This window comes from Phyllostomus hastatus, unplaced genomic scaffold (genome assembly GCF_019186645.2).
Source record: "Phyllostomus hastatus isolate PE091 unplaced genomic scaffold, TTU_PhHast_1.1 phas_scaffold_1066, whole genome shotgun sequence".
NCBI lineage: Eukaryota > Metazoa > Chordata > Mammalia > Chiroptera > Phyllostomidae > Phyllostomus > Phyllostomus hastatus.
In genome coordinates this window covers 14478794-14497901 of record NW_025334004.1, presented here as the reverse complement: position 1 = coordinate 14497901, position 19108 = coordinate 14478794, and the positions used below count along the sequence as shown (strand labels likewise).

The window sequence follows — 19108 nt, the reverse complement described above, 5'->3', positions numbered from 1 at the left end:
ATGCAGAGCTGCATTTTCTCAAGAAAGTAATTTTCTAACCCCAAAGATAAATAAATGTTTGGAAGAACTTCTTTGTTTAGAAATGTCAAGTGAAGAGGGTTCAGATCAGTTGGGAAAGGCCCTACTAAAAAAAAAGAAATGACAAAGTCAAGTCATCAAAATACAGGCCTCCTGGAGCTACCTTATTTATATAAATAATACCTGGGGAATAAAGAATCACAGTATTTTTACTTTCTCTAACTGTGCTAAAATGCCCACAAGTCTGAGGCCAATCAAGCCACCAAGATTCCAAGATGCCAAAGTCAGTCTGACTCAAACTCAAGTCATATCCTAATAAGTTACTCAATAATCTCCAAATTAATATATTCTTATATTTTACTATAGAACAAGAAAAACAAAAAGGGCATTGGAAATAAATACTTATATGTTTGTCCAACCCTGCCTCTTCCAACACTCAGCCCATTACATGAATTTGTCTGCCAATTTTTATTAACTTGGTTCTTTCAGCCTCCACTTAGTCAGGCTTTGAACAATTCACAAGCTCCATTCCAAGTAGGACAAAGCTCTTTCTTCTCATGCTGATTAACAGTGATATATTGTTTACTCTACTATTCTCCAAACCATAAGCCCCTGCACAAAAAGACGACAACGACGACAAGCCCTGGCTGGTGTGGCTCAGTGGACTGAACACCAGCCTGTGAACCAAAGGGTCACTGGTTCAATTCCCAGTCAAGGTACACAATTCCCAGTCAGGGCACATGCCTGGGTCGCAGACCAGGTCCCCAGTGGGGGGCGCACAAGAGGCAACCACCCAGTGATGTTTCTCTCCCTCTCTTTCTCCTTCCCTTCCCCCTCTCTAAAAATAAATAAATAAAATCTTTTTTAAAAAGTGAAAGTATGCATTCACTCAGTATGGGAGATGACAACTCGAGCAAAAATTTTTTTCAAGTAATATATCCTTACTCAATCTTTTTCCAGACAGTGACTACTAAAATTTCTTTTCCTTATACCTCCCCATCTTCCAATTGAAACATTAAAATTCAGGTATGAAGCATCCTTGGAGAGTTTCACTTCTACTTAGAAGGCTATTTCTAAGAGGCCTAGGCCAGATAAATGTTAAGTATTAGTTCCTCACAGGTTGGCATCCGGACTCTGTTTAAATGTTCTCTGCAAACCTCTGGAGGTTACATGGATTCAAACCTCCTAGCTCAGACTCTTAATTCACAAAGCTTGAGATAGACAGTATCTTACAGGTGTGTTTGTCCAGGATAAACTATATTTAAATAAATTCCTGATATATCCACTTTCTCCAGGCACCTGCTTCTCTCTCTTAAACTCAAATACATCATATCTTGCTGTCCAGGTAAGCTCAATAAAGAAATAGGCTATCCCTCAGAGTTACTCTAAGCAATCCACCAATGTCTTTGGGAATATCTAAACTCTGGCAACAATGGTTTTACATGAGAAAGTCAAATTAGCAAATGTATATAAGCTATAACTTCTATTCATTTCTTTGGCTTGTTTCATCAGCAAAGGTAAGAGTAGGAACAAGAAAAAATGGCAAGAGGTTACTCTCTTTCAGTATCATCCACTCCATACCTGATAGGGACCATATGGCACAGAGTAAAGGACACAAAGGTCATCCTGAAATGGTCATCTAGAGCTACTAGTCTTGTAAACCAGTGGCTATAAGGACAGGAAGAAAATTTGCCTGTTTGTCAACTATGATAGATCCAATGCCTAAGCAAAATGCCTACCACATAACAGTCAATAAATATCGGTTAGAAGCAATTCAATAAGCCAGACCTAAAAGGAATCCAAATCTTGGTGGATCCCAGAAAGATGTCCAAGAAGCTAAAACAGTTCCATAATTACCACATGTGCTTATACTGGACCTCAAGATCACCTTAGTTTTATGCTGAATACCCTCATTCCTCAGAGATCCTTATAATTTAAAAGGCCTGGGGTTAAATCTCCAAAGGCAAACTCAGTACCCACCACAATGCCACCCCCAACACCACTAAGAAGTCTTCCTCAAGCCCTGGCCCTGAAGGCTTTAAAGTCATTAAGAGGTGATTACTGTCCTGACTGGTGTGGCCCAGTTGACTGAGCCACAAAGCAAAGCAAAAGGTTTTCCACAAAGCAAAAGGTTACCGGTTCAATTTCTGGTGAAGCTCAAATGGTACTAAGGCTTGCAAACACTTGTCTAGTCTGGGAACAAAGAAATCAAAGACCACAGACCATATCAGCTAGAAGGATTTTTCTAAACTATCTTCTCTCTTCAGACCTAAAACCAAGAGTAATATCAAGTATCCTGATATTTCACTTTCCCTTCCATCCTCTATCCCATGCCACAGATCTTACCACAAAGACTAGCTATGAGACTGAAGATATCTCTTTGCAAGAGCCCCCACAAGATCTCTAGAAGGATAAAAGGAAATATGTCTTTGGAATCTAAGCCCATGGCAGGGCTTAGGCAGATGTAAGGAAGAGGCAGTGGTCCTTCTGCCCCTAAAGCCAGGACACCCCAGCCCTGCAGGCAGCACAGAGTTAACTACCCACCCGCTTTGAGAAGCACAAAGGTACATCACTGCAACATGCCTAACATTTACATTGCCTCTCTCTGCTCATTAAACAGGTTTTGGTTAAATAATGAACAAACTGTATTACAGACTCCGATGAGAATTCCAAAATTATAAATCAACTGGGAAAGCCCAAAGGAGCAGACAGACAGGGAGGGGGGAGAAAGATAATATTGACTAATATAAAGGGCGCAGCTTGACAGTGGATATTCCTGCCACACCTGATCAAACACACTCTGTGGGGGGAGGGGAAAGAGAGCAAGAGAGGGAAGATGGGACAAGACAGGCTGAAATTTGCAACCGGAAAAGATTAAAATGGATTCTTTGGGGATAGAGAAAATACATAATATATATTACTATAAATGCAAAACTGTACTAAAAGCTAACTCAAATGTCAAAGATTACAGCTTGAATAAATTTAAATATAAAAGCCATGTGCTTCTGGAGTTAATGAGAGAGACATAAAAGGACAAACTGGGCCAGGAGGCTGAACAGAGCCTTATGCTGCCTTTGCTGGACAATGGGTTTAAAGCATAGCATTGAATACAGTAGAGGCCTCCCTCCATAGTTCTGAGCCCTGAGAAAGAACTGGTAAATCCCATCACTTTTCCAACCTACATCTGCTGTTTTCAAAAATTAAGATATAATTCACATTCCATAAAATTCACCCTTTTGAAGTATAAAATTCAATGGTTTTTAGTATATTCACAGAGTGGTACAACCATCACCACTATCTAATTCCAGAACATTTTCATCACCCCAAAAAGAAACCTGTACCCATTCTCCACACTCCATCCTCACCCCTGGCAATCACAAAGCTGCTTTAACTTCTTCAGAATAACCTCCTAAAAGGGGATTCATAAAAGGGGCAGCAGTCAAGTCTCACCGGTGGTGAGCAAAGACTTTATCCAAAGTAGCAGTATGCAAACTTTGCTCTTTGGCACCCTGTATCTTCCAAGTGCAGCCTTGTCTTTAGATTCAGTATTAGAATATTCTATTACTCTAAATGCTACAGAGCATGAAGTAACCATGCAGTTTGGGCAAATCCTGTCTTCAAATGTGGTCCAGAGATACATATCTATGAGAATAACAGGTATGGACTTATTTCCTTCATAATACTCAGATAATACTCCAGAAGGAATAGATAGTGCTTATGTATTTAAATGATCCTCTATTTATAAGAAAAGGGGAAAAATAATTTTGGTTTTGACGATGTCCAATGAAGCACCTATTTCCAACATTACTATTCTTAAGCAACTAAGCCAGGAGAAAGTCTAGAAAAAATGCAAATAGAAAGCCTGTGTAAAAACAGACCATGCCCAAGTCAGTTTCATGAATTAAACTGAGTGGAAGTCCTAGAATTCCTGCCATACCTCCTCCAATCTAAGTAGTACACCATTTCTAGTCACATAGCAAGAGCAGTCTCATTAGTTACTCTCTCCAAGTTCAAAACCCTTTCCCAGCCTCCTACCATTAACAGGCTTCCAAGAAAGCAGTCCTCCTGACACTGCCAATCAGAAAAATCTGTTTGTTTCAGTAAAAGAAACAAAAAATTGGTCATGGATTGCAGAGTCCAGGACCACAGGGGCAGCTGACCCATAAACCTGCTTCTAGAAGCCAGCACTTGTGGGGGGTCAGAACCAATCAAAAGGCCATGAAATGTTCTATTTCGTGTCCACTCTGTCATTTTCTCAGGCAAGTCATATGCTAAAACCCAAGAACAATGGGGCAACCTTGGCAGGCACAATTTCAACATTTGCCACACGGTTGGCCCCTAGAAAATACTTACACCTTCTTTCTTCCTCCAGAGGAAAGCTTGGTACAACCCAGGTATGTTCCTAGTACCACTAACAGAACTAGCTTCTCAGCACATTCTGGTTTTTATTAGTTTCATACAGCAGATAATCTGGATGCCTAACCCTAGGGTGTAAGAAAATTAGGCAGCAGGCTCAACTTGGTAGCTCTTACATGGTCTATCCACCCCCAAGTCCTGGACTGTACTACTCACCACAGACATGAGTTTAAATCTCAGGATACGTCAGGAAAGAGAAAACAAGTTTGGGATATGGACTGGACGGCAAACAGGAAATGTGGCTGTCAGGACAGCGGCACCACCTCAGCTCCTCAATGTCCACAGAGTGCCCAAAAGGCCTATAAGGCTCCTCCAGTCTGATCTCAGCCATTTTAGGGTGTTCCCAAACAATACAACAATCCCAGGCTATGTATAAAATGTTTGCTCAGGCTGATGGGTGTGGCTCAACTGGGTGGGCGTAGTCCCACAAAGCAAAATGTCGCAGGTTCCATTCCAGGTTAGGACACATGCCTGGGTACATGTAAGAGGCAGCTGATCAATGTTTCTCACATTGATGTTTCTCTCTCTCTCTTTTTCCCTTCCTCCCCCTTCTCAAAAAATAAATAAATAAAAATTTTAAATGTTTGCTAAATGTTTCAAAATATATTCATTGTTTAATCCTCTTAACATCTCTTAGATAGTACTCTGAACTCTGACCCACCAAGAAAGTTATAAATATCTACTCACTATATTTTCTTTCTTATTTGAATATGTAAGCTTTATCTGTAAGGTTAAAAAAAAAAAATCTGTGCAAGCAGCCAACTCTTTCTAAAGCATAGAAGTCACTTACAATATAAGCCATAAAGTAAGAACCTGGCACCTAGTTGCAACATTCACCCTGCTAATTAGCCAACAACTACCTCCTCTATACTTGATCCTTCTTGGCTAACATTTCCAATGCTTTTTAATAGCTTGGCATTTGCTCCTTTAACAAAAACACATAGAGAATCCTCAGATAACTTCAGCCAATGTTTAGGAAGTAAAAAGGAATTATTTTTCTCCAAATATTCTTCTACATTCCTCATGAAAAGGAGGAAATGTATTTGTTTGTTTATAGTTATTTAATTTACATAAGCCTAAAAAACAATTTCAATTGTGGCCTTAGATACATTACTAACTAAAACCATTCTGGGGATATAACATTTGTCTTTTACAGTCAACACAATAACATAGCTCTGAGGCTTTCCCTTTTAGTCTCTATTGCCCCCCACCCCCTGCCTTGAAAAACCCAAAGAAAGGTATTTAGGCTTGCCTCCCCTTGAACACACAGATATATACATATATAAGGTACTTCCTATGTACATTCTCCTCCAATTGTATGAACAGAAGCAATACAAAACAGGGTACTAAACCAGGCATTAGGGACCAGAATTCTAGTTTTAACTCCACCCCTTAGGATCAGTGTGAAATCAGCTAAATCACTTAAAAGGTCTCTGGGTTTCAACTTCATTCAAAAAAGGGACAATATATGCCAATCCACCCTTACAGGGTTGTGTAAGAGTTCAAAAAGGTAATAAAGATGAAAGTGGATTTTAAAATTCTAAACATATACAAAGAGGGACCCCCTCCCCCAAAATAAAAAAAAAAAACAGAATTATCCTCTAGAGGACGGGTCCCTTGTAGTACAGGCTTCCTTGGCTGAGTATTCTGGGAACCCAACTGCATCAATGTACCAGCTGGCGTTGTTCTGAGAAGCTGTGTTCAGCTTCAGTGAAATTTTTCTAAGATTCTTACACATCGGGAAGGGAGGGAGAGAAACACTGGCCTGCAACCCAGGCATGTGCTCTGACTGGGAACCAAACCTGCGAACCCTTCAGTTCATAGGCTGGCACTCAATCCACTGAGCCACACCGGCCAAGGCACATTTGCCCATTTAATGGTGGGTGATTTACAAGAGCACCTGCCCACAGCACTCTGAGTATTCAACAGTTTTTGACTGAAAATGGCATGACCCTGGTGCCCTACTCTCCCTATTCATCCAATCTTGCCCTGAGTGACTTTTTTTTAAATTTCCCCAGGTGAAAAAAGTCCTCAAAGGGGAAAGTTTTGCCAATGTGGAAGAGGTAAAACGGCAGATCCACTAAAAGGTATCAAAATCAACAAATTCAAAAATTGTTTTGAGCAACTTTTGAGGAAAAAACATATCGATAGGGGTATTTCATCATATAGAGAGTACTTTGAAGGTGGCTGAAATTTAAACACATAAAACTAAATACACAATTTTTTATACACAATTAGGCATTTATTATTTATTTTTATAAATAAATTCTGGGGCTTTTTTGGGTCCCCCTCAGTAAATATTACATAAGCTCATTATGATTAGGGAAACCAGGTGGGGGAAAAAAATCCCAGGAACACATAAAGACTGAAGAACCTGCAGTAGAGAAAGCTAAGGTCCTAAACGTGACAATGACTTTCTATAAGAGAAAGCTTTTACTGCAAATACTAAAAACTTTATTTATGCCACCAATATCCTACCTCATGGCATGCATGAGGTAGACAAAGAAAGTAGATAAAACAAAACAAAGCCAAAAAAAGTAACTAAAACAGCTTATAAATAATGAAGGAAACTTATCACTGCATGAATGCTGATTCCCCACTGAAGTGGGACACCCTTGTCCTAGGAACTCTAGGAAAAGGACCAGCAATACAGTAAACCAGGAGCAATCCATACCCAAGGGTCAAACCTGGATTGCAACCTTCTTATTTATCACTCATTCATTTAAGTATTATCTATGTCTGCTTTTGAACTACAGTGCGGATTTGAGCAGTTGCACAGCTGAGATGGCCTGCAAAGCCTACAATATTTACTTTACAGAAAAACTCTGTCCGTCCCTGCAATAGCTTTTTACAGAAAAAGTTGTCTAGCCCTGCGGTAAATCAAAAACATGTTTTTATTGTTTCTTTTTTAAACCAGGATAAGTAGTCTACATAGATGTGAGGACTTACCTGTTATATTGTTTAAAACCTCCTTTAGATGACTGAAGCTATGCAGCAAAGGATCCCGTTCTTCATCCTGTAATACATAGGTATTTTTTTTAAAAAAGTCACTGTCGGACAAAGAGGAAAAGGGAAATAAAGGACAGATCAAGGGCTCTTTCTCTGAATCTAACCAGAAAGTCAAGTAAGTTTTTCTTCTTAGGGAAAAAAAGCTATCTATACATTTTTCCAGTTCCTTAATCTCTTAATTCATAGAGGTCCTCTGGGCTTACCTAAAATAATAAATACTGAAATACTAATCAATACCATGACCACAGCACTTGAGCTACCACTGATTGCCAGGTCCTTCATATTTGCTATGGTCTGAACATTTGTGTCACCTCAAAACTCAAAACTTACATGTTGAAATACTAGTGTCTAATGTGCCATCAGAAGGTGGGGTCTTTAAAAGGCGGAAGATTAGGTCATGAAGGCAGAACCCTCATGAATGGAATTACTGCCCTATAGAAGAGGCCCAAGAGAGCTAGCTCCCTTGCCGGTCCCACCATGTTGAGGGCAGAATGAGACGTCTGAGACCCAGAAGAGGGCCCCTACTTGACCATGCTGGCATCCTGATCTCAGACTTCCAGGCTCCAGAACTGTGAAAAATAAATTTCTGTTGTTCATAAGCTACCCAGTTTGTGGTATTTTGTTACAGCATCCCAAGCAGACTAAGACATGTGTGTTATTCTATACTCTTCTCCTTCTTTGTACTCATTATATAATCATACATATTCACTTCAAAGACATTCCTAACTGCATCTCACTTCTAAAACAATCTATTTTTATAAATGAACATGAGAAATTTCTAAATGCCAAGTTGGAAATGTCTAAATTTGTTTTTTACAATTGTGCCAAAAAGTGTTTTGTACAATTGCACACAAAAAAAATCCTTGAACATATGTACACAACAAAGAAGCCATCTTTACAGTAGGTAAATTTCTTATTCATCTGACTGGCAAGATATGGCCTACACTATATACAGAAGCTTGCTGAACTCCCAAGGAATACCATCACCAAGCCATACTCCATGTATAAATAACTAAACTAACTTAAATGAATTTGACAGCCCTAGGGAATTAAAACATAAGAAATCTTTCTGACATTTTTAGGCATTTTAAAGAGGTCCCAAACACTAGCTTAAGTTGTTTACAAGAACAGTTAGAAGAAGAATTGTATCAGGTACAATTCTTCTTCTTAGATGTAACCACCTTAGGTGGTTACCTAAGGTGGTTACCTTAGGTGTAACCACCTAAGGTACAATTCTTAGGTGGTTAGCTTCTTAGGCTAACCACCTAAGGTAGCTCAGGTGGTTAGAGTGTTGGTCCCAAAATGACAAGGTTGCAGGTTTGATCCCCAGTCAGCACACAAACAAGAATTAACCAATGAATATATAAATAAGTGGAACAACAAAGCGATGTTTCTCTCTCTCTCTTTCTCTCCTCACACCCCCATAAATCAAATTTTAAAATGACTGCTTTAAAAATAAAGAAAAGAATGGTTTCATCTTTTGGGTCTTAGAGCAAAAAAGGCAGTCTATAAATTTGACACTAGTTGGAATAAAACACAAGGATCCTTGATATCAAGAACAATTCTGATTTCCTACTATTCTTATTATCACTAGGCAACAGACTACTGTTTTAACCATGCACAAATCAGTGACCAAGCCTTCCACTCATTCCCCACTTACCAATGGAGTGTGGGTGCTCCATCGGGCATTTCGTTTGATGGCCCCAACCACAATGTTAATCTCTCCTTGAATGATGTAAATATTCTTATCCACCATCCTGGCAAATCTACCAAAACAGTTAAGAAAAAAGTCTAGTTAATATTTGCTTACCCAGAGCATATCCACACTTAAATCTGTAGCTAGTAAGTTTAGAATTACAATTTAACTTTTCAGTACCAAGATTTCTGGAAGTTTTTAAGATATAATTCAAAAAGCATCAATCCAGGCAATTTCTCAAAGGCACTTCAACAATCTCTAGCAAACATGTCAAATTCTTCAAAGTTAATTGTCCCCAAAAATCTCTCCTATAATGTCATTAGGTATGCAGATACATCTGTGTTTTAAAGATATATTATCAATATTTCAGATTTTCCCTTTGTTCTTTTTTATCCATTCAATAAATAATGAAGTTTCAAGCTAAAAGAATAGAGGCTGTTGAAAAAATAGCCTTAGATTGGAACCATGGTTACAATGTCAACTTACAGACTATATCAACTCTGCCAAATCAGCTCCATAAAACTGGACAGCAGCAGTGATACAACCTTTGAAAAGTTCTGAAAAGTCAAGTTCATTTGCTTTTAGCAAGAAACTTCTAACAAGCAGACTGAAAGGTAGATTCTTTTTAAAACTGCTTCTATATGAATTTCTGAATAGAAGCTGAAAAACTATTTTAGTATTTTAAGTGCTCCCAACTTAATTACCACTTAACTACTATTTTCTTTGATGCCTAGAACAGCACCTAGAAAAGATTTAATTCTCTCCCCAGGTGAAAATATATATATATATATTTTTTATTTCTTCTTGGCATAGAGAAACCCTAGAAGGATGTAAAACCAACTAACAACTTTCCATTATTTAGAACCCCTCCTCAGAAGGACAAAATCTGAAAAGTAAAGGGGGAAAAAGGTGGGGGTGGTGTTGTATACAGTTAGACAAACATTTAGATCTGGCTAAAGGAAAGTTAAATAGTATGGCTATTAGGGTAAGCGAAAGAATCCCAGAAATTACTATGCATAAAACATCTTTCAGAATGCTAAGGATACAAAACAAATAAGACATGGAAGGAGTGGTCAGATATATTGTGTGTGACTACTAGTGTAAAAACAAACCCATCTTACAGAAAAGGCTAGATTTTGTTTTTTTTTCTTTATTTCTTTATTTTTATTGTTGACAATATTGCAGATGTCCCCATTTTTCCTCCATTGTCCCCTCCTCCCTAGATTTTTAGTTTTAAAAATATTCAATATTATCCAGACTGGTGTGGTTCAGTGGGTTGAGTGCCAGCCTGACAATTGGAAGGTCATCAGTTCAATTCCCAATTAAGGCACATGCCTGGGTTGCAGGGCAGGTCCCCGGGTGGGGGTGTGAAAGAGGCAACCGATCAATGTTTCTCTCACACATCAATGTGTCTCTCCCTGTCTCCCTCCCTTCCCCTCTCTCTAAAAAAATAAATAAAGACTTTAAAGAAAAAAACACTTTGCTAGTGATCTGTACTTAATTTGTCTTAAATACGCATGCACACACACACACACACACACTTTTTTTTTTCAATATTGCCCTGGCCAGGTAGCTCAGTTGGTTTGAACATTGTCTTGATACATCAAGGTTGCAGGTTTGATCCCCAGTCAGGGCATATACAAGAATCAACCAATGAATGCATAAATAAGTGGAACATCAAATCAATGTTCCTCTTTCTCTCTAACACTCCCTCTCAAATCAATAAATAAAAAATAAAATATAAAATAAAAAAATTTTTTTAAGATTTTATTTATTTATTTTTAGAGAGGGAAGGGAGGGAGAAAGAGAGAGAAACAGACAGAAACATCAATGTGCGGTTGCTGGGGGTCGTGGCCTGAAACCTAGGCATGTGCCCTGACTGGGAATTGAACCCACCATGCCTGGTTCGCAGCCCATGCTCAATCCACTGAGGCACGCCAGCCAGGACAAAGGAATCAGATAAATAAAAATTTTTAAATGTAGCTCCAGCTGGTGTGGCTCAGTGGATTGAGTGCCACCCTGTGAACCAAAGGGCTGCTGGTTTGATTCCCAGTCAGGGCAAATGCCTGGGTTGCAGGCCTGGTCCCCAGTGGGGGTAAACATGAGAGACAACCACACATTGATGTTTCTCTCCCTCTCTTTCTCCTTTCCTCCCCCTCTGTCTGAAAATAAATAAGTAAATTTTTTTTAAATTTTAAAATGCAATATTTAACATGCATTGAGATATAAAGAGTAATATAATGGCCAGTAGCCAGATTAAGAATACTACAACTGAAGTCTCTGTGTGTCCTCCCTAATCATATCCTCCTATCTTTCATTCATAGGTCCCACTATTCTAAATCCGATGTTGACTAAACTTTTATGTTGTTTTATACTTTTATTTCCTTGGTATGTATCTTTAAACAATATATAGTATTATCCTGTATTTTTATACTTCATGTGACTAATATATTGTAAATATTCTGCAATTTGCCCTTTTCCCTGGAAACATTATGCTTGTGAGTCATCCATGTTGTTAAATGTACTTAATATTTTATACAGGTATATATAGATATATAAACACAGAATAAAAGGTCTAGGGGGATGTACCCCAATCTCAATAACCGTAGTTATCTTTAAAGAAGGTATTTTGAAATCTGGGTATAGTCAGAGAATATTCTAGCCTTATCTATAACATTTTAATTTTTTTTACCAGAATGTATTACTGTACATTTCTGCCCATAGGCATTTACAGAGTTTAGTGGGATCTAAAAGAAAACTAAACCAGAGATATAGAGAAAAAAATGAATCCTGCCCTGGCTGGTGTGGCTCACTGCATTGAATGCTAGCCTTCAAAACACAGTCACCCGTTTGATTCCCAGTCAGGGCACACGCCTGGGTAGCTGGCAGGATGCCGACATCCCATTGGGGATGCACGAGAGGTATCCACACACTGATGTTTCTCTCCCTCTCTTTCTCCATCCCTTTCCTCTCCCTAAAAATAAATAAATAAAATCTTTAAAAAAAATGAATCCTGCAAGTAGCTCCATTTGCATATTTTGCATAAGACAGGGCCCCCAGAAAGTGAGAAGTATGAAAAACACTATAATAATAGGAAAAAGAACTTGTACAAATTTTGTCCAGGCCCATAACACCTCCCCCAATCCATAAAGGAATCCAACATAAGACAAAATTTATTTTATTCATTTATTTATTTTAATCCTCACCTGAGGACATGTTATATTGATTTGAGAGAGAGAGAGAGAAACATCGATGTGAGAGAAACATCAATCAGCTGCCTCCCACACATGCCCTGATCGGGAATCAAACCCCACAACCCTTTGGTGTACAGAATGATGCTCCAACCAACTGAGCTTCCCAACCAAAGCAAGACAAAATTTATTTTAATGAAAATTTAAATAAATAACTAGCTTAGTCTCAGAAAACAATCTGCTTTCCAAATGGTCTAGACACACATCAATGTTCTCTTCCTGAGAAGATTCAAAGATGAGAATATACAACTTCTGAGGAGGAGGGGAACCAAGAACAAAAAGAAATTTGAAAATAATTAAAAGCATCAGCAAAAATAAAATCTCTAGTATCCCTCCTTCCTTAAATTATTTAGGCAAGATGAGTATGCTCTACATCTCTGGAAGGATTTTTAAGAAACTCAGCAGTTGCCTCCAGATAAAAGAACTGGCTGATGTAGCTCAGTGGATTGAGCACTGGCCTGTGAACCAAAGGGTCAACAGTTTGATTCCCAATCAGGGCACATGCCTGGGTTGCGGGCCAGGTCCCCCATGGAGGGGCATGTGAGAAGCAACCACACGTTGATGTTTCTCTCCCTCTTTTTCTCTCCCTTCCCCTCTGCTTAAAAATAAAATAAATAAAAATTTTTTTTAAAAAGAACTGGGGAACTGCGGAACAGGTGATAGGAAGACTTATTTTTCTCTGTATATTTTGTACCTTTTGAATTTTGTGTCACATACAAATATTACCTACTACCTATTTTAAAATTTCAATTAACTGATTTTTTTAAATGAGTAGTCTCTTTAGAAAAGTAGTTGCATTACTCCATCCATAAGTGATTAAAAGCAGCAGTTAATTAAGTAACATCTACTTCAGCCAATCAGACATTTCTTAGCTCATGCTAAGCAAAATGCTAGGCAGAGTCATATAGAATTGTGCCTGTATTGTGACCAACCCACAAGGAATTTTTAATCTAGTACATTAGATAAATCACATACATATACATACAAACTACCATATGTAATACCAATGCATGGGTGACACAGTGTTACAGGAGTGAAGCAAAGAATATTATTTCTGGCAGAAGCCCTAGAAAGGCAACTGAAAGATAGGATTCAGGAAGTCAAAATTATAAGGAGAGAATGGCATGAGTAAAGGCTTACAGGTAGGAAAATTCGGTGTGTATTTAGGGGATCATGATTATTCCAGACTGGCTGGAACATTATTCCTAAGGAAGTAACTGGAGGTAAAACTAGAATAGCAAGTGGGGGGCAAATTATGGAAGTCCTTCAATATAAGGTTATTATTCCATTTGCATATTCTGCATAAGACAGGGCCCCCAGAACACCTATCATTGTACTTCATAGTAAAAATATTTCAGGGGGCCTAGAAAAGGAATTTAAAATAAGAATACTTAATTTCTCTTTCAAAGAACTAAAAGAATGAGAGAAAACACCAATACTAAAAAACAACACCAACAAGTAAACAACACTGTACTACAAATTGTAAACAGAGTGCTAATGGGACTAACTGATAACTAGTAGAATCTACATGCTATTTGGGAAGCTTCCTGGAAGAGATAAATTTTGAACTGGGAATCCAAATGAAATAACCTAACATTTGATCAAAATTCATTAGGCACCAAAAGCTAACAACTTTCTAAGCTGGCAAAGATCTAAGCAAAAAAATATTGTCTTAAACTTCTTTTCTTAAGGGGGAAAAAAAAACATCTAGGGAATAAAAAAGGAATTATTTTTCAAAGACTATGCAGAGTTGCCTAATCTCCCTCCAACCTCTGGGCATTTGTCTCTTCACCCAGGGAATCTTCCAGGGGAATCAGTTCTTGAGCTTCAAATGGGAAGCTCTGATGAACCACTTGCTGTCGGGTACCTGATGGCTCAGAACCTCTTGTCACAAGGTCACAAAGACCTGTGGAGACCACATATAGGTGTGGCAGAAAAGAACTTAAGGTTTATCTTGTACCAGAAATAACACGAGAAGGAACAACCAAAAAATACAGACTAACATCCCTGGTCAGATAAAGCCACTGACCCAGAGACTCTGAGCAACATACTCCTGTATCCTTTGAAAGACCTGTCTGTTTAAAGCTGGATCCGTAGCACTCAGAATGATGCTTTGCAGCATCCCAGTTACCCCAAGAGGATCCAAAGAGGAGTCACTATATCAACTGGCAACTCCCTCTAGATCTAAACAAAAGCAGAAGAAACAGAAACAATAAAGTGGATCCTTACTTCATGGAATACGAAAAATTCTATTTCAAATGAATTAAAGACTTAAATGTAAAAAAAAAAAAAAAAACTTGAAAACTTTTAGAAAATAATATGTAAGAACATTTTCATAATCTCAGTATAGGGGAGAAGTACCTAACCAAGAAACAAAAAACACAACCTATAAAAAAAATTGGAGCCCTGGCTGGCGTAGCTCAGTGGATTGAGCACGGGCTGGGAACCAAAGTGTCCCAGGTTCGATTCCCAGCCAGGGTACATTCCTAGGTTGCAGGCCATAACCCCCAGCAACCGCACATTGATGTCTCTGTCTCTGTCTCTGTCTCTGTCTCTGTCTCTGTCTCTCTCTCTCTCTCTCCCCTCCCTTCCCTCTCTAAAAATAAATAAATAAAATCTTAAAAAAAAATGGTAAATTAAGCCATGTTAAAATTAAAGATGTTATTCCAAGTCATGAAAGGCAAGGACCTACATCCAAGATTGCTCTATCCAGCAAAGCTTTCATATAGAATGGAAGGGCAGATAAAGTGCTTCTCAGATAAGGTCCAGTTAAAGGAGTTCATCATCACCAAGCCCTTATTTTATTAAATATTAAAGGGACTTATCTAAGAAAAGAAGATAAGAAAACATGCATTGTAAAATGACAGCAAACTTACAATTATTAACAACCACACCTAAAACAAAACCAAAAGAAACTAAGCAAACAACTAGAACAGGAACAGAGCCACAGAAATGGAGATCACATGAAGGGTTAGCAACAGGGGAGTGGGAGGAGGAGAGAATAGGAAAAAGTACAGAGAATAAGTAGCATAGATGGAGGTAGAAAACAGGAGGAGGGAAAGAATAGTATGGGAAATGCAGAAGCTAAAGAACTTATGACACATGAACATGAACTAAAAGGGGGGAATGTGGGTGGGAGAGGGTGTACAGGGTAGAGGGGAGTGAAGGGGGGAAATGGGACAACTGTAATAGCATAATCAATAAAATATATTTTTTAAAAAATTAAGCCCTGGCTGGCATAGCTCAGTGGATTGAGCGAGGGCTGCAACCAAAGCATTATAGGTTCAATTCCCAGTCAGGGCACATGCTTGGGTTGCCGGCCACGGCCCCCGCAACTGCACATTGATGTTTCTCTCTCTCTCTCTCTTTCTCCCTCCCTTCCCTCTCTGAAAAATAAATAAAATCTTAAAAAGAAAATTAAAAATGTTTAGCCCTGGCTGGAGGCTCAGTTGGTTGGTCCTGTACACTAAAAGGTTGTGGGTTCAATCCCTGATCAGGGCACATACCCAGGTTATGGTTCAATCTCTAAAGTACAACCAATCAATATTTCTCTCTCACGTCAATGTTTCTTTCTTTCCTCCTCTCTCTCAAATCAATAAACATATCCTCAGATGAGGATTTTTTTAAAAAATTAAAGACACTTATTCCAAAGACACCATTAAAAAAGAGGGAAAACATAAATTACAACCTGGGAGAAAATATTTGTAACACATACCACTAATGAAGAAGCAATATTCATAATATAAAATAACTTCTACTAAACTACAAGAACAGATATATAGCCCTAGCTGGTGTGGCTCAGTGGATTGAGCACTGACCTGAGAACCAAAGGAATGCCAGTTCGATTCCCAGTCAGGGCACATGCCTGAGTTGAGGGCCAGATCTCCAGTTGTGGGTACATGAGAGGCAACCACACATTGATGTTTCTCTCCCTCTCTTTCTCCCTCCCTTCCCCTCTCTCTAAAAATAAATACATAAAATCTTAAAAATATATATATAACCACCCCCCCAAAACTGGCAAGAGACATGAATAGGCATTTTTCAGAATAAGGGAATACAAACAGCAAATAACTAAATAAAAAGATTATGAGCTTCATTAATAATCAAGAAAATTACAAAATAAGATTATAATGAGATATCATTTTACACTCCAAAAATAACATAAAAATTTTAATCTGACAGTACTAAGAATTGGTAAAAATGCAGACCAATGCATTGTATGTAAATTCTGATATAACTCATGGATAATAATTTGGAATTATCTTGCAGAGTAAGTATGTAAATTTTGATATAACTCATGGATAATAATTTGAAATTATCTTGCAGAGTGGAAGAACTTCATATCCTATATTTCAGCAATCACACTGCCAAGACTATACCCCAGCGAAACTCAGAAAAAATTTAGAACAGTGGCTGGGGGAGAGGGGTGTGACTGTCAGGAAAGGGCACATAGGTGGCCTCAGTTTGGGTGATGTTTTTTAAGCTGGGTAGAGGATATTGATGCCCCATGTATGCTATATATACAAGATCTATCCAGAAAAAGTACAGCCATTGTTAATATAACAAGAATGGTATGTGCAACATCAATATAATCTGCAGTCAAGGAACGTGGACTGCAATACGCATGTGTGAACAATGACAACTTCACTGTACTAGTCAGTGGGGGCCGTAGATGTCATCGAGTGAGCCTGTGTACTATGTGGCTGTCGCATTCAAAATGGCTGAGTGGAATAACAAATCTGCATCAAATTTTGCACTAAGCTTGGACATTCTTTAGTGGAAACTATTCAGATGATTCATTCAGAAAGCTGCAGCTATGGACAACTGGTGATTGGTAGCTTCATCACAACAATGCACCCTCTAATGCATCACGTGTCATGAAGAACTTTTTGGCAAACATCAAATCACCCAGGTGACTCAGCTCCCCTAAAGCCCAGATTTGTCACCCTGAGACTTCTGGCTTTTCCCAAAACTAAAATCACCTTTGAAAGGGAAGAGATTTCAGACCATCAGTGAGATTCAAGAAAATACGACAGGGCAGCTCACGGAGATAGGGAGAACTGTGTGAGGTCCTAAGGTGTCTACTTTGAAGGGGACTGAGGTATCATTGTCCCATGTACAATGTTTCTTGTATCTGGTATCTTCCACAACAAATGTCTCTATTTTTCATATTGCATGACTGGATAATGTCTGAATATTCTTTGTATATATAAAATAGACAACCAAAAGTTCCTTCTTTTTACTTACTTATTTTTAATAGTATTTTTATTTATTTTTTTAAGATTTTTAAACTTATTTTTAGAGAGAGGGGAAGGGAGAGAGAAAGAGAAGGAGAGAAACATCAATGTGTGGTTGCCTCTCATGTACCCCACACTGGGGACCTGGCCAGCAACCCAGGCACGTGCCCTGACTGGGAATCAAACAGGCAGCCCTTTGGTTTACAGTCCAGTGCTCGATCCACTGAGCCACACAAGCCAGGGCCAAAAGTTCCTTCTTTTTAAAGTTATGGTCTTTACTGTCTCTCTGCATTTGCACATGCTGTTCCCTTTCTATTTTTAATCTTTTCCCCCACTCTTGACCACTTGGTAAAGCCTTACTCATTCTATCCAAAACTCAATGTAAGAGAGAATATCACAGTGGTTACAAAAACAACCTTCAGAGTGAATACAGACCTGAACTCCAATCTTGACTGTTACTACCTATATGATCTTACTTAGCCAAGTTTCTTAACTTCTTGAGCCCCAGTTCACAGTTCTCCATTACAAAATGGAGATAGTACCTCCTCATCCAGCTGTTGTGGGGCCTAAATAAGACCCTATAAAGTACCATGGTACCAGGGATAGTAAAACCCAAACATGGTAGCTGTTACTATGATAATGCCAGCTCTGTTTAGTCTTTCCTAACTAACCCCTCCCCCCGAGAATATTAGTACTCCTTTATTGTCACCCCATAACAATGTACGTAGCTCTATTTAAATATATCTTATCCTCATCTATAATTATTTTGTCTGTCTTCCCCATAAGCCTATGAACATCTCAGGAAGAAACCATGACTATTCACCTTTCTATTCCCAATGTCTGGTATATAGTAAGGAAAATGATAAATACTAAATGAACAAATAGATAAATGAACAAACACCAAGACTGACTCTTCAACAGTGGTGCAGCTACAGCCACCCCTTGTGAAAACAGTGACTTCACAGAAGACAAGGACTCTAAGTCTGGCAAACAAACCTTCTTTCTGCATCCTATCATTTGTTTCTATACCAAAAGTGACAAACTTTCCATAGAAGCTACCCTAGAAACAAAAAGAATCCTCCTTTACCCACCAGCCAAATCATAATGCTCCCATTCTTACATCTATCTTCCTGAAGTCTCCTCATGTGCTATTTGCATGTTCACATTTCTTAGGTGAAATACAGTGTCCGACAGAGATCATACCTGCTTGAGTGTGACTGGTAGGGTAATAACATGGTTGTAATAATTTATAGTTTTAATTTGAACATTTCACCTAAAATGTCATATGGTGTGCTTGAGTGTGATAGTTATGTTACAGATTTATCGTATTTTTGCCATGTATAATGCATACTTTTTTGCCCAAGTTTTTGAGGGAAAAATAATGAAACACATTATACATTGGTAGTACTAATTCCATCTCTATATAAATGTTTTTAATTCTTTTATTTATGCTTATGCATTAAAATTGTAACTCTAGAAAG

The 19108-nt window shown here is 38.4% G+C and overlaps 1 protein-coding gene across 9 annotated transcripts in view; it reads right to left on the bottom strand.

The window, feature by feature from the left end:
* The window catches only part of GBF1 (golgi brefeldin A resistant guanine nucleotide exchange factor 1), a 125861-nt gene that overhangs the window by 102133 nt on the left and 4620 nt on the right, over positions 1-19108 (bottom strand). For all 9 annotated transcript variants that reach the window (XM_045853936.1, XM_045853938.1, XM_045853937.1 and 6 more), the window contains exons 2-3: positions 9104-9209; positions 7384-7450 (exon numbers count right to left, since the gene is read on the bottom strand). In XM_045853936.1, coding sequence (XP_045709892.1) covers positions 7384-7450; positions 9104-9199 — 163 coding nt within the window. In that variant the 5' untranslated portion in view covers positions 9200-9209. The remainder of the gene's footprint in view (positions 1-7383; positions 7451-9103; positions 9210-19108) is intronic.